Source organism: Pseudorca crassidens, chromosome 11 (assembly GCF_039906515.1).
Source record: "Pseudorca crassidens isolate mPseCra1 chromosome 11, mPseCra1.hap1, whole genome shotgun sequence".
Taxonomy (NCBI): Eukaryota; Metazoa; Chordata; class Mammalia; order Artiodactyla; family Delphinidae; genus Pseudorca; species Pseudorca crassidens.
In genome coordinates this window covers 46,404,651-46,427,051 of record NC_090306.1, presented here as the reverse complement: position 1 = coordinate 46,427,051, position 22,401 = coordinate 46,404,651, and the positions used below count along the sequence as shown (strand labels likewise).

General features: G+C 50.7%; 1 protein-coding gene and 1 pseudogene across 4 annotated transcripts; both read left to right on the top strand.

Moving 5' to 3' along the window:
* The first annotated feature begins 142 nt into the window (after window positions 1–142).
* On the top strand, window positions 143–15,436 carry CALCOCO1 (calcium binding and coiled-coil domain 1). Of its 4 annotated transcripts, none has more exons than XM_067696788.1 (15): window positions 143–266; window positions 2,504–2,683; window positions 3,021–3,123; window positions 3,858–4,048; window positions 5,614–5,772; window positions 6,176–6,324; window positions 7,991–8,081; window positions 9,994–10,149; window positions 10,352–10,606; window positions 11,067–11,192; window positions 11,680–11,775; window positions 12,144–12,252; window positions 12,485–12,687; window positions 13,292–13,398; window positions 14,355–15,436. In XM_067696788.1, exons 2-15 carry the CDS (start codon window positions 2,528–2,530, stop codon window positions 14,530–14,532), a joined length of 2,079 nt encoding a protein of 692 aa, XP_067552889.1. In that variant the 5' UTR covers window positions 143–266; window positions 2,504–2,527; the 3' UTR covers window positions 14,533–15,436. The 4 variants fall into 4 exon arrangements, with proteins under 4 accessions (XP_067552889.1, XP_067552888.1, XP_067552890.1 ...); XM_067696787.1 differs by having other exon boundaries at window positions 176–294; XM_067696789.1 differs by having other exon boundaries at window positions 176–294; window positions 13,637–14,451.
* A 5,231-nt stretch (window positions 15,437–20,667) lies between these two features.
* LOC137202841 (nucleolar protein 56 pseudogene) lies at window positions 20,668–21,541 on the top strand (annotated as a pseudogene).
* Window positions 21,542–22,401: the final 860 nt, after the last annotated feature.

The following is a 22,401-nucleotide window of genomic DNA, read 5'->3' as shown; positions in this document are numbered from 1 at the left end:
GCTGTGAAGTCCTTTGCTGGCCACACCCTCGTTTGCTGCCGCGGAAGTGAGAACTACGCCTCCCAGGATGCGGCGGTGACGCCGCTACCACAGCCGCCCTCTACTCCGCCCTCCTTGCGCACAGCCTCCTGGCACATGTAGTCCCAGATATGCTCCATCTCACTGGCAAAAAACGCGCGGAGGAACCACAAACCCCAGAAGCCCTCGCGCCCACCCTTCTCCCTCCCTCTCTCGGAGCCGAGTGCTGTTTTTGTTGTTGGTGAAAGGTGAGGGGACAGCTGATCCGTCGGTGGGGTAAGAAACTTGGCCTAATTTGGGGGCGATCTTATGGGGGATCCCCCCACTTCCCAGTCTGTGAAAGGATAATCTAAGGGAACCGTAGAAGGGGGAAGCAGGAGCGTTTGGGTGTTAACACTTTCCGTACTGGAGAAGCCACCCCGCTGTTTCGGGAGTTCTTGGTCTCAAGGGGGCCCTGATCAGGGGCTGCCCCCTGGCTGTTCTCGCCTCCCTCTCAGTCCTTCTCTATAAAGCTTGATAGGCCTAAGGGAGTTGTGAGGGAGGCTTAAGTCGGCTCGTTCTCGGCCGGGCAAGACTTGACCCCACAAACCTTCCCTTACCCCTAATCCCCCAAACCGCCAACCCCCGCGCCCCGCCACCAATCCAAAGGCCTTTACCACGCTGAATCCCTTGGCGCGGGGGAAGCTTCCAAGGTGTAGAGTGTCAAAGAACTCTAGAGCCCTACAGCGTGGGGGGGATGGGGACACCCCCCTCCCCGCCCCATGCAAACACCTGAATCTGGCTACACATATACACCTTAGTTGCCCAGAGCTCTCATTCAGGCGTGGGGGATATTTCCAGCTTTTTTGAATTTTGTTTGTGGGGAATAGTTGGGGTCCCCAGGACAATGTCTTTGAGGACAGTTCACCCCCTCTTAGAAAGCCAGAAGAATTGTATTTGGAAAAAAACATGGACTAGTTTTAACTAGGGATTTTTCAGAGAGATGAAAATTCAGAGAAACTTCTTGTCGTCAATTCAGTCTCTATTTTGGAGGGAGAAGTAGCTCCTTTTTGTAGAGCTGTCCCACCTTCCCTTCTTTACTGATTTTCTGTCCTCTTTTAAAGTCCCTACCCACCTGGCTTCAGCCTGGTGTGGGTTTGTGATGTTTGGGGGCATGCACATGACTAGTGGCCATGGTTGATTGGACGTGCATTACTGTGACTGACACAGGACAAAGCTCAGTGGGCTGGAGATGAGAGATGACAAGGGCCATCTCACAGCCCTGGGCTTAGGAGTTCTCTTGACTGTTGTTATCTTTCCTCACCCTAGCCTCATATTTTCCATTGAACTCTCCCCACCTAACTTGGAACGCTTCGTCTTAATCCCATCCTGTAGCATGCCTCCAACTACCAATCCAAGCAGATGGAAGGGTTCAGGCACTTAGAATTGAGGCTAAGGGGAGCAGAGAAAATGGGGGGGAGGGGAATACTAGCGATGGGTTAACGAACCGTCAAACCAGTAGGTTTCTAGGCCTGCTCCTGGCAAGACCTGAAGAGAAGAATATGAGGTTCTTTTTGAACCATTTCTCCTTCTCTCAACATTATGTGTACATTTCCCTTCCCAGGGCCCCTTACTTCCAGGCTGTCCCTACCCGGGGGTGGGGCTTTCCTGGCTCCAGGCCCCCACATTCCATCTCCCCGCAGCACCACGTTCCTGCTGAGTGTTTCACTCCACCCTTTGAAGCAGCCGCCTCCAGAATTCTTGACTTCCTGGAGGAATGAGTGAGGGACAGAACCTATCTTTCCTTTTATCCTCCCTTTCCCTTTGTTTCTTGGATGAGAGTGCGGGCTTTTTTTTTTTTTTTTTTTGCTCATGGCGGAAGACAGCTGAGAGACGGGGAGAGAGGGTGAGAGTTCAGGGGCTTGAAGATTGGTCTCTTCGTACCCCCAGCCATATTCCAGCTCCAAAGACTCAGTCGTTACTTTCAGAGAGAGTTGCTGTTTTCAGGTGTCCTAAGTCATTCCTGGGTATAGCTGGAGTGGGCAAGGAGGCCTGCTGAGAATGAGGGGGCCCCCCGCCTCAGTTGGATGTTGAATTCAAGAGCCAGAAGATGTAGGGGATGAGGTGGGGAGATGGAGGCTGAAGAATTTGGAATGGTCAAGGCTATTAAGAGATGGAAAAGGAGGGACTACAGGAGGCTGAGCCTGGGAGACTGAGGCTTGGTCAATGGGGCTGTGAAAAGGGAGCAGAAATTAGAGAGCTCTTACCTCTAGGGAGAGTCTGTGACTCAGAGGGTACAGTGTGAGCCAGGATGGGTACTGACCCAGAAGGCCAGACCTATGCCCTAGAGACTAAGATTGATACCTCTAGAGGGTCCTAAACCCTCAGGGGCTGGAAACCAGATACGCCTTCATCTCCAGGAGCAGGGGCTGTGGGTGGGGACAGAGTTGGGGGGCAGAGAGGCAGAGGGGGAGAGACTTCAGGATATTCAATCTTCATTTCATAGGAGGGCAGCCATCTCAGGGCCAGAATGGAAGAATCATCGCTAAGCCGGGCACCATCCCGGGGTGGAGTCAACTTTCTGAATGTGGCCCGGACCTACATCCCCAACACCAAGGTGGAGTGTCACTACACGCTCCCCCCAGGCACTGTGCCCAGTGCCAGCGACTGGATTGGCATCTTCAAGGTATCCCTGGATCCCCTTTTGGCTCAGGCTTACGGGCCATGGGTTGTCTGGAATAAGGGGAATGATTTGGTTTCTGAATTCTTAACCTCATGATGATAGAGAGGAAGGGAGAACGATGTCACAGATGACAAGGCCATGTGTGTAAGCAAAGCCCATCTCCCCATCTTAGCCTTGCTGTCTCCTGACACACTAGCATCCCTCCACTTTCCCTGTCTCTCAGCATCCTTGCCACTGCAACACCATCCTACCCACCCCTGGTTCAATCCCTCAGCCTTTTCCACCTTCCGGAGCTGGGAGTTGCATCACTATACCCCTCTCCCACCGTGGGCTTTGACAGGTGGAGGCTGCCTGTGTCCGGGATTACCACACGTTTGTGTGGTCTTCGGTGCCTGAAAGTGTAACTGATGGTTCCCCCATCCATGCCAGTGTCCAGTTCCAAGGTACAAGGGAAGAGGGAAAACCGGGAGGGAGGAGTCAAGGGGATGGAGGTTTGGAAGAGGGTAGTGGTCTCAGCAGATACAGAATCATGGGATTTTCAAAGAATCAGGGATTCAGACAAGAAAGGAACTGTAAAAGGGCAGCTAGTCCTGCCTCTTAGCAAAAAAGGAGGAACTCTTCTTGTGGGACTAGGGGGTAGGGAAGAGGGAAAAGTGGCTTCATATATTAACAAGAAGATGGTCATTAGATTTTGAAAGACCCAGGTTCAAATCTCAGCTCTAATTACTTACAGGCTGTTTGACCTTGGGCAAATTATTTACCCTCTCTGTGTCTGTTATCTTAACAGTAAAAGGGGATGCCTGGCTTACAGGGACAATATGAAAATTTTAAACGATACAGATAAAGCTGTTAGCAAAGTGCCTGGTATGTAATGGGTACTCAAAAAATGGTAACTAGCATTGTTGTTGTTGTTGTTATTATTATTATTATTAAGGAGGGTAGGTTTGGGAAAGAGAGGAAAGAGAAGGCTAGGCAGAAAGGAGGGAGAAGAGTATCCCAGAGATCAGAAATAGCCTGTGGGAGGTGGAGAGGAGAGAAAACAGTCTATAGAGAAGGTAACAAGGGGCTGGGGCCAAAGACAATGGATAATAAGACACATCAAGGGGAGGGGGAACCTGCTGAGCACTTGAGGGCCTGGGATCATATTGGGGTCCTGGGTCTGTACTTCTTCCCACAGCCAGCTACCTGCCCAAACCCGGAGCCCAGCTCTACCAGTTCCGGTACGTGAACCGCCAGGGCCGGGTGTGTGGGCAGAGCCCCCCTTTCCAGTTCCGAGAGCCACGGCCCATGGATGAACTGGTGACCCTGGAGGAGACTGACGGCGGCTCTGACATCCTGCTGGTTGTTCCCAAGGCAACTGTGCTGCAGGTGAGAGCAGAGCAACAGAGCTGCTCCTGGGCGAGGGTGCCGGAGGATAGCATTGCAAGGGGCCCCTTCCCACTTCACCCTCCCCTCGCTGTAGCTTCAACTGCAGACCTCACTGGGAGTTATACAAAGCCTTGCCTACAGGAAAGTCTCAATCTGACACAGACAGACACGAACACATAGGGTAGGAAAGCAAGCCACCCACAGGCCAACATCACTCAAGATTTCCTAAGAATTTTTTGAGGCTTCCTTCTCCAGGAGCCTTCCCTAGGCGCTAGAGGAAGATGCAAAGGGTAGAGGGAGGCCACGCAGGGAAGGAACACTGCAAGAAAGGGGAGGATGAGACCCCCTTCCACGGCAAGTGAGGAGTGAGAACAGATCAGCAGGGCCCCAGGCCTGTGCAGCCACTACCCACATGTGGCTCTTAAGCGCTTGAAATGTGAGTGGTCTAAATTGAGGTGTTCTGTATGGATAAAATACACACCAGATTTGAAGACTTAGTATTTAAAAAAAGAATGTAGGGAACTCCCTGGCGGTGTACTGGTTAGGACTCCACACTCTCACTGCCGAGGACCTGGGTTCACACAAGCTGCGTGGCACAGCCAAAACACACACACACACACACACACACACACAATGTAAAAGATCTCAGTAATTGTTTACATTGATTACATGTTGAAATAACATTTTGGATTGACTGGGTTAGATAAATGAATTCCATCTGCTGCTTACTACTTAAGTGTCTACTAGAAAATTTTAAATTATTTATGTAGCTTGTATTATTTTTCTGTTGGACCAAATAGAGAAGAATTAGGGAGTGGAGGCAGATGTTAGCAAGGAAGACTTCTTGGAGGAAGGTGAAGGACAGGACTAGGTGGGGAGGAAGTACATTCCCCAGACAAGAGGACAGGCCTGAGGAAAGCTCAGCAGGTGGGAATGAGTAGTTTGTGATTTACACAAACTCCTGCCCTGTGGAACCCTCTAAACATATGGAATCAATACAAGAATAGGAAGATGTTTATATCTTACATAAGTCAGAGGTGGGTGATCTCCTACCCGTGTTCTGTTTTTACATTCATTGTTCTCATTTAAACCTTAAAACAACCCAGGCTAAGGGATCACATTACAGTTGAGAAGAGAGACTCAGAGAAGTTAAGTAACTTGTTCAAAGTCACCTAGCTAGTAAAAATTGTATTGGAGATTTAAACCCACATCTGTCTGACTCCAGAACAGATAGGGTAAAATTAGGGGAACCATCCCCTTTGTCCATGTGGATTGAGAAAGACTTCTGCCAGACAAGGGGTTCCTGCAATTGCTGGGCAAAGGAGGAACCAGGCCTCAGCGGGGAAAAGATAAGAGGGGTGGGCAGTTCAGCGTGCCAGGAGCTGGTGTGTCTGATGGGTGGTGGGCAGGGTTCAGTAGCACACCAGGCCTCCCCTGACTCGCCTCTTTATAGCCTGTACTGATGTAACTTCCCAGCCCTGACATGCATCTGCAGAGCGGTGGGGATGGGACCTTGGAATGGGCGCTTCACAGGCAGATTCCCCTTCTCATCCCGTCCCCTGTAGAACCAGCTGGATGAGAGCCAGCAAGAGAGGAATGACCTGATGCAGCTGAAGCTGCAGCTGGAGGGGCAGGTGACAGAGCTGAGGAGCCGAGTACAGGAGCTCGAGACGGCTCTGGCGTCCGCCAGGCAGGAGCACGTGGCACTGGAGGAGCAGTACAAGGTGGGAGCAGGGTTGCTGGGGGGAGGGGACTGCCTGCTCACCTGGGGTCCAAAATCTGAACCCAGTGAAGACAGTAAAGGGGAGACGTTAGTGGGCTGTTAAGATGGTGCTGGCATCTAAGATATAGGTTTAGGCGGTCACAAGTAGTGTTAAACTGGATATGATGGGAAACACGTCCCAAATGTGTAGTGAGACTCAGTTCTCTGAACACAGGAGTGCTGAGTTAGGGTGGAGGTGGCTGTCTTCACCGGGAAGGGGATGTTCCCTTACAGTTTCTTCTTCAAGGAAGGTGACCGGGTAGAAGGGTGGATAGTCAAACTTAGGAGTTCTCCTAAGCCTTTACTGCACTCTTTGAGAGATGCATCTCAGCTTCCCTCTTCTTCTTGGGGAACCTTAATTCCAGGGGCTTTCCCGGTCCCACGGGGAGCTCACGGAAGAGAGGGACATCCTGAGCCGGCAACAGGGAGACCACGTGGCCCGCATCCTGGAGCTGGAAGATGACATCCAGACTATCAGTGAGAAGGTGCTGACGAAAGAGGTGGAGCTGGACAGGTGAGGGGACCCCTCTACCCCCATTACTTCCCTTTGCTTCCTGTGACCCTTGAACCCCAGCCTCCCGTGTCAGGTAGGCAAGACCTGCTCTCCATCTCACATGGTTTCTCTTTCCCTTCTCAACCTCACTCAGGGTATTCCAATTATTGGGGGTAATTTTTCTGCCAAGCTCGCTTCCATCTTTCCTAACCTATTCTGTATTCCTCACCTTCGGAAATAATCATCATTACCATTTATTGTGCAGCAAAGGCAAAGCAAGAGCTAGGAGTGGAGGATTTGGAGGAAGAGAATGGATAGGACGGTCCAGGCAAGATAAGAGAGGATGGATTTCAGATTTTACCCCAGCAAAGCATAAGATTAGACTCTGTTCTCACTATTAGGAAATGTTAGAACCAGTGGTCCAGAAATGTTATGGGATCTCTGCCCTGAAAAGAAGGTACAAATCATAGAATCTTAGCATTGGGAGGAATGTAAAGTATTTAAGAGGGTATGTGAGGAAAGAAGGCAGCCTCTTTCAATATCAGACAGCTGTCATTTTTGTATCTCTTGTGTTGTATTTACCCTCCTGTAACTTTCATTCCTTGGTCCTGGCTTAGACCTCTGGAGCCACATAGAATAAATTTCTTTCTTCTGCCAGACAACTATTCTTTCTACCAAATGGCACGAATATTGACCACCTCCCATGCCTGTCCTTCAGATTTTCACCAGGAGAAACACTTCTTTCATCAAATGACATAATTAAGTTTCTTTCATTCAGTAGTGGTAGATTTGATATTTTCAGAAAAACTCTTTAAAGGAAAGAGGCATGCTATCCAAGACCCAGAGTAAAAAGTGAGTTGATCACTAAGGCTTCTTCAGTCCAGGATATGTTAGTCTTGCCCTAGGGAGATACTAAATGTCTAGGTTCTAAATCATGGAATAGAAAAATTGGGATCAAACCGAGCATCTGGAAAAGATCAGGGACTGTGTAGACCAGGGTTCAGCAAACTATGACCCACATGCCAAATCCAGCCTGCCACGCACGTGGTTTTGTACAGCCCACAAGGGAAGAATGGTTTTGACAATTTTTAATGGTTGAAAAACAAAAGAAGAGTAATATTTTGTGACATGTGAAAATCATATGAAATTCAGATTCCAGTGTTCATAAATAAAGTTTTACTGGAACGGCCATACTCATTCATTTACATATTGTCCATGGCTGCTTCCACACTCCAGTGGCAGCGTTGAGAGGTTGCCCCAGAAGTCCACATGGCCTGCAGAGCCTAAAATATTTACTGTCAGGCCCTTTACAGATAACATCTGCCGACTTCTGACCTAGATCAAAAGTTTATCGTCAATTATGACTGCCCCTTGTCTAGAAAAGACTGAATTCCGGTCTCTTGATTTATTGCAAACAACTGGGAAGCCATTAGCAGAACATCCCTTAAAGTGATACATAAGGAGAAAAGAACAACTGTTTATTTCTATATTCTGCTCTAAAACTAGGAATCTTGGGTACTTGGGGCTTAGAACTGGATCGTCTTGGTTTGGGGATTTGGGCATCCCAGAGAGAAGTAGAGGTCTGGGCTAGAGGAGCCCCAGCAGAAGGGCTCAAAACAGGAGTCTGAGTCTTTGTTCCTTCTCTGGTGACCAGTCGGCCTTCTGACATTGCATCCACCCCTCACAGGGTTAGAGACACGGTGAAGGCCCTGACTCGGGAACAAGAGAAGCTCCTCGGGCAGCTGAAGGAAGTGCAGGCAGACAAGGAGCAAAGCGAGGTAAGGGCTCAGAGTTGGTTTGCTTTCTCAATTATCCATCCAGTGCTTTACTATAAATTTACTTTTATAAATTCAAATGTATAACATTTACTTATAAAGCAATGAAAGCAATCAGATAATTTTGATGGATACCAGACTTGGAAATTGGAGGTTATGGATGACCGTCTTGTCAGCCTCAGCAGCTAATATGTTTCTGTATTGTGTCATGGTTGTACAGTATTGAGAACACCTTGAGTCTCACACACAAGCAGGTGCAAATGATAACTTTTAAGCTTCTACCTTGCGATCTCAGTTTGCTCTCCACGTCAATAGAAAATACAATTGAAACTTTATTCTGAGCTTTGCACAAAAATGAATTAACCTGGAAGCACATATCAGTGCTTGATGATCTCCAGTGTGCTAACTTGTGAGTTTGTGCATTGTTTTTCAACATAATTTTTCATAATTTGGAAGAAGTTGAAATCAAATATTTCAGCTTCTAAATGGCTTCATCAGAACCCTAGGCTTCTATGGGAGATGGTCTGAAAACCATTTGCTCAGCAGTGAAGAGTAGGTAGAATTTGAGTGGACAGAGATGAGAGGGAGGCCATTCTAGGAAGAGAGGAACACATGAGGGCCTTCCCTGGTGGCGCAGTGGTTAAGAATCCGCCTGCCAATGCAGAGGACACAGGTTTGAGACCTGGTCCGGGAGGATCCCACGTGCCGCGGAGCACCTCAGCCCGTGTGCCACAACTACTGAGCCTGCGCTCTAGAGCCCGCAAGCCACAACTACTGAGCCCTCGTGCCACAGCTACTGAAGCCCGAGCGCCTAGAGCCCGTGCTCTGCAACGAGAGAAGCCACCGCAATGAGAAGCCCGCGCACCACAACGAAGAGTAGCCCCCGCTCACTGCAAGTAGAGAAAGCCCACACGCAGCAACGAAGACCCAATGCAGCCATAAATGAATAAATAAACACATAAGTAAATACATAAATAAAAAATAAATAAATTCTAAAAAAAACCCAAAAATACATGAGCAAAGGCTTAGAGTCCAGAACACTCAGAGCAGCTGAATGCGTGGGTAAAGAGTTTGAGGTAAGGCCTAGGTCAGATTATAGAGGTTCTTGAGTTTAGTCTTTATTCTGTAAGCAGTGAGAGGCATTGATGATTTTCAAGTGGAGGACACATACTTAAAGAATGTTCTTAAAGAAGATTAATCTGGGAATTCCGGTCCAGTGCAGTCCAGTGGTTAGGACTCTGCACTTTCACTGCTGAGGGCCTGGGTTCAGTCCCTGGTCGGGGAACTAAGATTGCACAAGCCACGTGGCATGGCTGGGGGGAAAAAAGAAAAAAAGATTATTAATCTGATTGCCTTGTGGAAAATGAGCTAGTTGTGAGATTATTCAGTAGTCCAAGCAAGAAATGACCAGAGCCTGAGCTAATGTGGTCGTGGTAACAGTAGAAAAGAGAAAATGGCTGTGAACAAGATGGAGGATGGAGAAGCGTCCATCCTGTGGGCCACTAGGGAGAGAACAGAACCACGCGTGGCACTGAGGTATCCAGCCCAAGTGACTTGAGAAGTAGTTAGTGCCATGGACAGAAACAAGAGTGGCAAGGACGGGGGTGGAGTGGGAGGTAGAATACGCCGAGTGTGAGAGGCCTGCAGGACATCCAGATTGAGTTTTGATCGAAAAGGAAGAGCGGGGAAGCAGACATGGGGCAGGGGAAGACCCCAGGCCGTGCCACTGGAGACGGGTTGCTCAGGATTGAGACGCTTTGCACTGAGAACCCAGGAAGGGCTGGCCAGGGTTGAATGCTTGAGTTTGTGTTCAATCTGAGGAGTGGAACCTTGGCTTCTCTCATCACAGAGGCCCACCTCCATGGCCACCCCAAATATGTGTCCCCTTTCCTTACCTGCTCTCTACTGCCATCAGGCTGAGCTCCAGGTGGCACAGCAGGAGAACTGTCGCTTGAATTTGGAGCTGCAGGAGGCCAGGGGCCGGCAGGAGGAGCAGAGTGCTCAGGCCCAGCGACTGAAGGACAAGATGGCCCAGATGAAGGACACCCTCGGCCAGGCCCAGCAGCGGGTGGTGAGTGAAGCCCCTAGGCAACAGGGAGTGGAAAATGTTCCAGGGCTGGTTGTAGACAAGTACGGGAGAAAGACATGGCTCAAGATTAAACAACCCAATCCTGAGTCCTGATGCGGTGGGGGAGTGGAGGGAGCCTAGTTACCTTCCGGGCTCACAAATGACTCCCTGGGAGCCCTGATTCCATCTCCTCCTTTCTCCTGAGGCTGAGCTGGAGCCCCTGAAGGAGCAGCTTCGAGGGGCCCAGGAGCTTGCAGCCTCGAGCCAGCAGAAAGCCGCCCTTCTTGGGGAGGAGCTGGCCAGCGCAGCGGGAGCCAGGGACCGCACCATAGCCGAGCTGCACCGCAGCCGCCTGGAAGTGGCTGGAGTCAACGGCAGGCTGGCTGAGCTCAGTCTGCACTTGAAGGAGGAAAAAAGCCAGTGGAGCAAGGAGCGGGCGGGGCTGCTGCAGAGTGTGGAGGTAGAGGGATGGGGGGACCTGCAGGCTCCTGGCTGCTACTGCCCGCACCTCTGTGTGGTCAGATCCCCTGGGAGGAGAGAGACGGGGGTGAGAACCTTAGAGGACTTATGGGTGGGGAGGGGCTGTGAGGGAGGTACAGTCGCTGTCCAGGTGTGGCCCCTCCCTGAGCAGAGTGTCTAGATCCTGATCTCCGTAGCACCTGTCTTGGTTACCATCTTGATTCAGAAACATTTACCGTCCTAGGCGCCGGCCCTGCCGTGATACCCGTCCCTGATCAGCAAGGCGCCACGCTGTCAGGGACCTTCCTCCATTTGGGGATACAGGGGATGAGGAAAGCAAGAAGGGGAAATCACTCCAAAATACTCAGTTAAATAAAGAAGAGACACAGTGAGGAATGGTGCTGTTGCCAGTGGCATCCCATTTCCTTTACCCTCCCGTTTTCCTTTTCGGCGTCTCCCAGGCCGAGAAGGACAAGATCCTAAAGCTGAGTGCAGAGATACTTCGACTGGAAAAGGCAGTACAAGAGGAGAAGACCCAGAACCAAGTGTTCAAGACTGAACTGGCCCAGGAAAAAGACTCTAGCCTGGTGAGGCGCCCGGCCACCCGAGAGTCCCGGGCCCGGGCCTCCTGAGGCATCAGTGCCCCTTCCCTCTGTCTTGGCTGTGGGCTCAGAAGTTCTAGGCACTCACTTCCCACTTGCACGCCCCCCAGCCCTCGTTGGTTCGAAGCATGCCATGTCCCTTTCTGCTCTCGGCACACATTCTGGGCCCAGTAGGGATGACTTAGGAGAATTCTAGAGTGCCCCCTGCTATGACCGAGCCCTCTGCACCCCAGCCCAGAGGCAGTCATCCTCTGGTCCCCACTTGGGAGACAGAGACTAGGACTCAGGTGAGTCTCCTGCAGCCAAGACAAGGGACTCGTGGAAGCAGAGTGTTGGGGCCTCCTGTGTGTCAGGGCAAGAGAGGAGCGAAGGCACGGAGAGTCGTGGTTCTAGATTGTTGCATCCAGGTCAGAGCCCAGGTTCTGGGAGGTACCTTCTAGGCTCCAGATTCCCTCTGGCCCTTTCTGCTCAGGTGCAGTTGTCAGAGAGTAGGCGGGAGCTGGTGGAGCTGCGGTCAGCCCTGCGTGTGCTCCAGAAGGAAAAGGAGCAGCTCCAGGAGGAGAAGCAGGTGAGAAGCCATAACCCAGCCCCCTGGAGGCCCCAGCGGGGGACTTGAGGGCTGGAAACTTGGTATCTTCTCGTCACCTCTTGGCTTAGAAACTGGCATCTGTGAAGAGGGCCCCGAGGCTAAAAATGGGACCATGGCTCCCCTTATTAGCTGCCTTGGCAGGACAGGGGAGGGTTGCTGGGGGAAGAAGGGGTGAAAGAGGGCTGGGGGCTGTGGGGGGAGGATCTGCCTTAAACTGCCCCCCCCTTTGGCAAAATCGTCTAATCCTGAAGCGCTCAGAGTTCATCCTGGATGCAAGGGAAGGCTGTGCAGGGCTGCATGGTTCGCATCTTCCCAGCCTCTCACATGTCTTTCCTCCCCACCTCCAGGAACTGCTAGAGTACATGAGAAAGCTGGAGGCCCGCCTGGAGAAGGTGGCAGACGAGAAGTGGAATGAGGACCCTGCCACAGAGGACGAGGAGGCCGCTGCGGGGCTGCGTCTGTACACCCCCCGTCCTGGGACACCTCTTCCCCGCTCTCCCTCCCTGTGTTGGGAAAGCTCCACATGACCCCTCTGGGAGCTGCCTCTGCCCTCTATGTTTTGCCTTTTTCCTTCCCAGACCCTGGCCCCTGATTAGCTTAACTGTATCCCTCATCCAGAGAAGCCAGAGCTGATCCGACCCTCTAACAATGCTTCTTCTTTCTTCTCCGCCCACTCCCTCACCTGCAGGCTGCCCAGTGGCTCTGACAGACTCAGAGGATGAGTCTCCAGAAGACATGAGACTCCCGCCCTACGGTCTGTGTGAGCGTGGAGACCTGGGCTCCTCCCCTGCCGCAGGGCCACGAGAGGCTTCTCCCCTAGTTGTCATCAGCCAGCCGGCTCCCATCGCTCCCCACCTCTCAGGACCAGCTGAGGACAGTAGCTCTGACTCTGTGAGCACGGAGGGGAGATGGGGCAGGGGCAGGGACAAGAGGTAGAACCAACCCCAAGTGGCCCAGCCTCCAGAGCAAGGAGTCTTAGCCATACAGGGCTCTCTTTTCTCTTGGGGGAGAGCAGGCAGGCACAGGCTCTCTTCAGGGCCACCAAGTGGACACCAGTCTGACCCAGTAGCCTCTGTGCTGCCAGCAGCTCCTCCCCACACCCGTTCTCTTCCTGTGCACCAGCTCTCATCAAAACACTTCTCCTGGGCTTCCCTGGTGGCGCAGTGGTTGAGAGTCCGCCTGCCGATGCAGGGGACACGGGTTCGTGCCCCGGTCCGGGAAGATCCCACATGCCGCGGAGCGGCTGGGCCCGTGAGCCATGGCCGCTGAGCCTGCCCGTCCGGAGCCTGTGCTCCGCAACAGGAGAGGCCACAACAGTGAGAGACCCGCGTACCGCAACAAACAAACAAACAACAAAAAAAAAACTTCTCCTGCTCCACTCTTACTACAACTCTGTTAACAGTCCCGGCCTAGACTTCCCTTACCTGTCCCAGTGTGCTGCTCCCCCATCTGGGGACACTACCCCAAAACTCACCCCTATCCCTTTGGTGCCCAGGAGGCTGAAGATGAGAAGTCAGTCCTGATGGCAGCTGTGCAGAGTGGTGGTGAGGAGGCCAACCTGCTACTTCCGGAACTGGGCAATGCCTTCTATGACATGGCCAGGTGAGGGCCAAAGGGGGAGGACAGGAGGGAGGTGGGAGGATGCCCATGGATAGGGCATCCAGGTGAACAGTCCTCATGCCCTTCCCCCAACCTCCCTCTTCTTGGCCCCAACCAAGAAAAAGAGATACAGTTGTACTGACACACAAAACGACCCACCACTCCAAATCACCGGCGCCTATCAATGCACCTGCGCACTCAGAGGCCCTGCCTTTAACTGGCTTCTGTGTTGTTCTAGCAGCACCATCTTCCGTGGAGCCCAAATTGCCCTGCATCCCCTCTCTCCTGCCCCTACCCCTTCCCCAACCACCAGGTAAGTACCTAGGCTCTGTCAGGGATTGAAAAGAGGAGACCAAGGCCCCTTGGGACAGGAACAGAAAGAAGACTGGGGTCCAGCATCCATCTGGTCGTCCCTTAGATGCTATCCCTCTTCCCTGACTTCCCTGGGGGACGCTTTGGGTGGGGAATTCAAGTATCAGATTGCCCGCTACCTTCCCTTTTCTTCCACAGTTCAAGAGGGGGAGGCAGGGGGGAAGAGAGATCTTATCATCCAGCCCCCCGCTTTGCCTGGATGTGAGATGGACTCAGGGCAGGGAGCGGGTGATGCTGTCATCCTTCCAGGCTGGAGCAGGAAGATGAAGGACGATGTCACACTCATTTTCAGCCTCATTAGGCAGCAGACGGAGATGGAGGGAGGAGAGCAGGAGGTTGGGGGATGGGCTCTGTACTAGAGAAACCAGCAGGGACTAAAGAAAAGAGGGCGTGGGGAGCTGGGAAACTAAGCCTTCCAGTATTGTGGGGAGAGGGATACTATGAGAGGCTAGCAGAGGGAACTGCCAGGGCGCTGCATTAGGAACAGGGTCATCTGGGAGCCCACATGTGTGGGTCCCTCTCCCAGAGGTCCAAAAGCCAGGAAGGCAGTGGAGCGCACCGACCTCCTTTCTCCTGTCTCTCTTTAGTGGCTTTGCGGCGGGTCCCTTGTCAGAGGCCAGCACTGGGGGCCCTACCACCCCCCCATGGAAGGAGTGTCCCATTTGTAAGGAACGCTTCCCAGCCGAGAGTGATAAGGATGCCCTGGAGGACCACGTGGATGGACACTTCTTTTTCAGCACCCAGGACCCCTTCACCTTTGAATGATCCCACCCCCGCACCCCCAGTACACACACGAATACACACTTACACACATGCACACACTCATGCATAGACGTACACTTGGGTTTCATGCCTCTTTTCCAACACACTCAGCTCCATGATATTCTGTTGCCTGAGACCTGCTCCTGTGTGATTTCATCCCAAGCTCTCCAGCTTCATCCTCTGCTACCTGGCTCTTCTGTCCAGGCAGGGGTTCCTTCTTGGAAGCAGTGGCTGAATTTACTCCCTGAAAGTGGTTTGGAGGAACCTGGATGGAGGAGGCCGTCTCCAGGGGGAATCATTACCCCCTCCTGGCGCTGGTTGCTTGTGTCACTCACACCAGCCACTACACCACCACCACCACCACCACCACACACACACACACACACACACTCACACACTCACACTCTCTGGTGCCCCGAAGCCAATTCCTGGGGCACCCCACCCTCTCTTGTTTGGGGTGTGTGTTTGTTTACCTGAGTCTTCCCTGGGACCTGGATTGACATCATGACCTCTTTAGGTCTCTACCAGTTCTGAACTTCCCTGGTTCCTCCTTCTTTTGCCCCACTGCCTTTCCATACCCCAGGCCAGCCTTTTCTATACCATTAGATATTAAGTTTGGATGTTTCTTTTGTATTTTTGAGGTTTTCTGTACTCTATCTCCTGTCCCTCCCTACCACCACCCCCCAGGGTCCTCACATGGAAAGAAATGATGCGTTTGTGCCTTCTGTGAGGGATGGGAGAACAAATGGTCCCAGGTGTCCCCACTTGCCAGCCCTCCCTCCCTCTCCAGGTCCCCCCTCAGCAATAAGAGCTTCCCCCCTGCCATATCCCTCTCCCTACCTGTAGCTGGACAAATATATTTATATGATATGTATAACTATTCTAATAAAATGTGTTCTTATCATGAGGTGTGGCTGGATCAGAGAAGGTCAAGACCTCTGGCGCTTAGACCTTAGTGGAGGAAAGAGGGAGGGAGGAAGGGACCCCCTCACCCCACCCCCGCTGCCTTGGGGAGGAGGCTGTTGGTATTTTCCCATCTTGCCCCTCCCTGGTGTGCTGGCCACCAGTGGGAAGAGAGGAGGGAGGAAACTTTGTCTCAGGTGGGGTCTGGCTTGGGGAACACTGCAGTGCAGGAGGGAGCAAACTGAGGGGGAGGGAAGGGTTTAGTCCCAGGGGTGGGGCAGTGAGGGACTTCGGATGGGCCAAGGTGAGTGCCGTGGGAGTGGGGGGAGGTTTCCGCCGCTGAGACCTTCACTCCCCAAAGCAGCCTTCACTGTACTTTGAGCCAAAGGACAGGCATCACTCCTGTGAAGAGTGCACACCTTTGAGTATCCGCTTCGTAAAAAATATCCTAAACCTCCTACCTCTAGAGATTATTTGAATTCCTCCCAGCCCTGCCTCCCTCTCTCCCTCTGTTGCCATCCTCACACACCCATATGCACACACAGACTCCACAATCACAAAAACACATTCATCCACTCTAACCAGCTTCACAGGCTAGGCAGACACACACACAGCATCACAAAGCATGTATTAAGGACCCACGTGCTCAGCAATGCCTGACATTAACTGTGCCTACAGCCCCCTGGTTTCCATCCCAATAGCTCTCTTATCAGCCACCCCCATTCCCTTCAGGGCCTGTGGGTGGGCCACCCCCACCATCCCCTCTCTCCATCCACCTGAAACCCTCCTGCCCGCCCCCCTTCCAACCCCACCTGGGTGACATCTTACATCCTTCCTTCTTCCCTCACGTTGCTGTCTCCTAGCAACCCCATCTCGTTCCCTGAATCCCTTCCAAGGAAATTAGAGATAATGGATCTCTCCTCTCTCCATCTCAACTCCTCTTTATTGATCCTACTTTAATGAAAGTTAATTATAACAATGATTTAATTAATAGAATCCCTCTCTTCCTTTATTGCTTCCCGTATTAAGACTATTAATAAATACGAGCCGGGCTGACAGAGGCATCCATCACCGGCCTGGGATTCCCCCATCCCTCCTTCTTCCCTCCCCCTTATCCCCTCCCTCTCTTGGCCTGTAAACTTGCCGGGGTTGTGGGGGTTAATCAGAGAGGAATTATGAGCCAACATCCCCAGCAGGAGGTGCATTTAATGAAATCGCTTGTGATTTATGTCTGGGGGAGGTTGGGGAGGGAAGAACCTGGAACCCAGACATCCTGCTTCTAGAAGGGTGCCCCCCCCAGTGCAGAAGAGGAGGAAGGGTGACAGAAAAAGGGACCCAGGGCCTTTACTGCCATCCCACAGCCCTTGCAAAGCCGCACACACACACCGGCAGGAGCCACATGGGTAGCTGCACAAGGCCATTGACACAGACACTGCCAGACTAAAAGCACTTACGACGACTGCAGCACAAGTTTTGTTCTTTCCCACCTCCAAAACGGCATGGGTCATTTTCACCTATTTCCTTTCCCCCCAGCCCAGTTCTGCCTCACTTTCCCGAACTTGTTCCCTACTCCCCTCCTCCACGAAGTCCCCCAGTCCCTCATTGGACCCCTTAACCTGGGTATCTAGAGTTTCCAGTCCCTCCTTTCTCTGCCCTTCATATGTCTTCAAGTGTGCAGTCGGCACCTTCAGACTAGGAGTTCCCCAGAAATGTAGAGACATTTCTCTTCGTCACTTACGATTTGTCTACCCCAGGGTCCAGTGCATGGCCCCAACACAGGGAGCTCAGGGGAGAGTAACTGACTGCATGGGCAGGGAGGGAAGACAACTGGGTTCCAACTGGAGTTCTTTCTCCTACTCACCATGCGGTATTTGGCAACTCAGCCTTCCTACTGTATCCCTCCTGTAAGGGATTGTCTCTCTCCCTCTGCTTCCCAGTATTCTTGCAGAAAGTGATGGACCTGAATGGGCTTAGACCAAGTAGCAGCAGATAGGAACTCAGGTGTCAGTATTTGGTGAGAGATGAATGAATCCAAACATCACTCCCCACTTACAGAACCACAATGGCTGCCTATTACCTACAGGAATGCGATGTGCAGATCGTTCAGTGTGCCCGTCAGGGTCTTCACCAACTTGCCTTTCCATTCCCCATCCTACCCTAAGGAACCCTGGAGTCCAGTTTTACACAACCGCTCCACAGAAATAGGCACTGCTCTTGCATGCCTCTGAACACATGCTTTTGCCTCAGCTCAAAAGATAGCTCCTCCGTGAAGCCTTTCGTGATTTCCTCCATTATCCTCTGTGATACTACACATAGCACTTTGTAAAAACTCACTATATCATGATCACAAGTTTTTCTTCTCTCTCGACTATAAACAGCTTGAGGGTAGGTTCTGTGTTTGTACATCTCTTGTCCCTGAAGTCCAGTACAGAAACTGGCTCATAGGACCAGTCCTCCAAAAGTAATTTTTTAAGTTATTTTAATAAAATACTCCATACATACAAAAGAAGATATATATGTCCATACACAAGGGATAAGGAATAATAAAGTGCACATTATTGGACTTACTAACCAGCTTTAAAAACATTACCAGTACCTTTGAAGTGCCCTGTGTGGCCTGAAAGAACAAGATGTGACGTCAGTTAGGATACAGAGATTCCATGCAAGCAACCATACTCCAATAAAAACTAATTTAAAAAAAGAAAAAGAATGGCAAAATACTCTACATTTTAAAAAATTAAAAAATAAAATCTTTACAGGAAAAAAAGACATTTCATGCGTTCATTCAAAAAAACTTTATGGAGTGTTCTTTATGGGTCAATTGCTGGGACTAGAGATGGAACAGTCAAAAGCCCTGCCCTCAAAGAGCTCACAGTCAACATAAACTAACAAATAGAAGAAAACAAGGTAAGCGCTCCTTTAGAGATATGCACAGTATGCTGTGGGACCACAGAGAACAGGTACTTAATTAACCAAGACTCGGAAGACAAAGCTTCCTGTGGGTGATGATATGGGGGCTGAGTCTTCAACAGTGTGTACACGGGAGCCCAGAGTGTGCAGGCAGACGGGACAAGACGGCAAAGACCTAATTCACTCAGAAATCTCAACACTCAGGGCTGCCGAATGAGGATTGGACGCGATGTGGGAAGTGAGGCTGGAACGACGGATAACAGACCTCTACTCATACATTTCCTCAACAAATACTCACTGAATGCCCACTGTGTGCCAGGTGCTGTCTTAGGCACTGGGAATCTGCATGAACAGATAGGAATGCCTGCCCTCAAGGAGCTTACACGCTATTGCCGGACCATGAAAGTCCAAAGAAACCAGTTAGGAACCCACTGTAATAACCCAGGCCAGGAAAGTGAGCCCTGAACTAGGGAATTCTCTGGCAGTCCAATGGTTAGGACTTGGCACTTTCCCTGGCCCGGGTTCAATCCCTGGTCAGAGAACTAAGATCCTGCAAACCGCATGGCAAGGTCCCCCAGCCAAAAAAAAAAAAAAACAGTGAGCACTGAACTTAAGTAGTGTCAAGAGGAAAAGAAGCAGAATTCTTCAGGATGCAGAATTAATGGGACTTGATAATCAGATATGGGAATTGAACAGAAGGAGTCCTGTTGATCCCACGTTTCTGGTTTCAATGACCAGATAACCAGTGATGCCATTCACCAAATTAATAATACAAATGGAGAAATCATACATTGAGGGAAAAGATGATTCGTGCTGTTTTGTCTTGTTGAATTCCCAATGTCTTTGGGATCGTTCAAAGGAGAGAACTCCAGTAGACAATTGGATAGATATTTAAGTCCGGAGCTCAGAAGGGTTTAGAGCTGGAGATAGAGACTTAAGATCCTGGTAAATAAAGATGATACAAGTGAAGATAGATTACCCAGGTCTCCCTGCATGTAGAGTGAGAGGTAAGAGGACCAAGGGCAGCACCCAGGAGACCATCAACATGGAAGGGAAGGATGGAGAGTGCCGAATCACGGAGAAGATAGAAGGATCGATCAGAGAGATAGGAAGCAACTGGGGACAGATGAGTCAAGGAGAAAGGCCAGCGGCGGCAGATGTAGCAGAGAAGCCAGGGAAAGTATCCCTGGAAACAGCTGGTTTAGCAGCCAGGAGGTCACTGGCAGCTCAGCAAGAGGCACTTAAGGAGCGTGTTGCCGGTGGAAGTTATTGTGCAGCTGGACTTCACAGAGCCTGCAACAGATACCCTGCAATAGACACGCAATTCTTCTGACCCGTGGGAATTGGGACTATGTCTCCATACTCATAGAAGAACAAGGACTCCTATGTCAAGGTGTCAGAAGAATCAAGGGTGGGAACCAAGATGTCTGGATCTAACATCAAAGATCCTGCAGGCTCGAGGCACGCTCTAAGCCTGCACTCCACTATGGTGGCCACCAGCCACATGCCACTACTGAACACTTGATTTTTTTTTTTTTTTTTGCCACATGGCATTCGGGATCTTAGTTCCCTGACCAGGGATCGAACACATGTCCTCTGCAGTGGAAGTGCAGAGTCCTAACCACTGGACCACCAGGGAATTCCCCACTACTAAACACTAGAAATGTGGCTAGTACAGATTGAGATTTGTCAACTGCAAACTGCATAACAAATCTCAGATTTAACACCAAAAAGAAAAATGAATTTAAAATAATGTTATATTGATTGAATGTTGAAGGGATATAATATTTTGGATACATTGGGTTAAATAAAATATATTATTAAAGTTAGTTTCACCCTCTCCCGTTGCACAGCACAGGCTCCAGATGCGCAGGCTCGGCGGCCATGGCTCACGGGCCCAGCCGCTCCGTAGCATGTGGGATCTTCGCGGACTGGGGCACGAACCCGTGTCCCCTGCATCGGCAGGCGGACTCTCAACCACTGCGCCACCAGGGAAGCCCCTTTTTTACTTTTTAAAATGTGGCTACTAGAAGACTTTATGTATACGACCCATATTAAATTTCTACTGCACAGGGACTTCCGTGGTGGTCCAGTGTTAAAGAACCCGCCTTCTAATGCAGTGGACGCAGGTTCGATCCCTGGTCAGGGAACGAAGATCCCGCATGCTGCAAGGCAACTAAGCCCACGCACCACAACTACTGAGCCTGAGCGCCTCAACTAGAGAGCCCATGAGCTCTGGGGCCCTCACGCCACAACTAGAGAGAAGCCCGCGCGCTGCAACAGTAAAGATCCCGCATGCCGCAACTAAGACCCGACGCAGTGCTGGCCAGTCCTGGTGTCTGAGTGATTCAATGGGCCCAGCACAGGGACCAACTTTCCAGAGCCCTGAAGACAAGGGGTAACACCCCAAAATACGGACTCATTTTCCACTCTACCTTCATTGGCCGAGCGGCTGCCAAGAACAAAGGCCGCATCTCCCGATACCTGGCAAACACATGCAGTATTGCCTCACGAATCGATTGCTTCTCTGAGGTACCTACCAGTGTATTTGGGGAGAAGCTTCGAGAACAAGTTGAGGAGCGGCTGTCCTATGAGACTGGAGAGATTCCACGAAAGAATCTGGATGTCATGAAGGAGGCAATCGTTCGGGCAGAGGAAGCAGCTGCTGAGATTACTAGGAAGCCGGAGAAACAGGAGAAGAAACGCTTGAAGAAGGAAAAGAAAAGGCTGGCTGCGATTGCCCTGGCGTCTTCAGAAAACAGCAGTAGGACCCCGGAGGAATGTGAGGAGACAAGTGCAAGACCCAAAAAGAAGCAAAAGCAAAAGCCCCAGGAGGCTCCTCAGGAGAATGGAATGGAAGGCCCATCCGTCTCCTCCAAACCCAAAAAGAAGAAATCTTTTCCCAAGGAGGAGCTGGTTAGTAGTGATCTTGAAGAGACAGCTGGCAGTGGAAGTCTTACCAAAAGGAAGAAATCTTTCCCCAAAGAGGAACCAGATAGTGACCCTGAAGAGTCAGGAAACAAGAGGGTCCCCAAGAAAAAGAGGAAATTCTCTTCCAAGGAGGAGCCTCTCAGCAGTGGACCTGAAGAGGCTGCTGCCAGCAAGAGCAACAGCTCCAAGAAAAAGGAAAACCTCCGAAAGCTATCGCAGGAAAATGAGAATGGACATTTCCCTAGTAGGGCATAACTTACAGAGATATTTCCCAACCCATCCCCTATAGCCCAATAAAAATAAAAAAAAAAATTTAAAAGACCCGACGCAGCCAAAATAAATAAATAAAAATAAATAAATAAATAAATAAATAAAAAGACATTCTTCTATTAAAAAAAAAAAGAATTTCTACTGCACAGCACTAACACTGAATAGGACACCCACAACCTGGACATCCCTAGACTCCCAACAACCGTCCTAGCAGAAAGAGAAATGCCTGGAATTCCCAAGACTGCATTCTATAGGCACCCGGATGTCTCAAGCTCCCAACGCCAGAACCTATGGCAAGAGATTCCAGTGCTCGATACCCGACCTCTGGGTATCTCTGTCCCTGTCCCTCTTTCTCCAGGTCTGTTGATAATCGGGTAAGAGCAGAAACGTCCTGTTCTAACTCTCATAAAAGTGTACTTTTTTTCCCAGCTTAGAGTTCCGAATCTCCCTCCCAACCCTAAATTTAGAAGCCATGCCTTCTCCCTGTTTTCCCCATTTCTCAACTCCTGCTTTGCCTTTCTGAAACCTTGGAAATCTCTCAAACTGGTAGAAACACAGTGTTGTGGCAATCACCAGGCTTTAGGGACCTCTAGACTTAATTTGTCGTAGTTCCTAACCATGTGACCTGGAGCAAAACACCTCACCTCTCTGAGTCCTCATCTGCAAAATGTGGATAACGCCTACCCGGAACAGTTAATGTGATGATTATATGAGATCAGATGTGTAAAATGCCTTGTACAGAGCTCCACCCACAGTAGTTACTTTGGAATTTGGGGTTTCCCACTTTGTGTCTGTCTTACCCCTGCATATCTGGAGAACTGGGAAAAGAAAACAGCAAACTCAGGTTCTTATACATGG

What these genes read in the sequence shown, in the direction of transcription:
- CALCOCO1 (XM_067696788.1), top strand. Translation starts at nt 2,528, where the DNA reads ATGGAAGAATCATCGCTAAGCCGGGCACCATCCCGGGGTGGAGTCAAC. An exon ending in TGCCAGTGTCCAGTTCCAAG is followed by an intron (nt 3,124 to 3,857) that starts GTACAAGGGAAG and finishes TTCTTCCCACAG; the next exon opens with CCAGCTACCTGCCCAAACCC. An exon ending in GCCTTCTATGACATGGCCAG is followed by an intron (nt 13,399 to 14,354) that starts GTGAGGGCCAAA and finishes GTCTCTCTTTAG; the next exon opens with TGGCTTTGCGGCGGGTCCCT.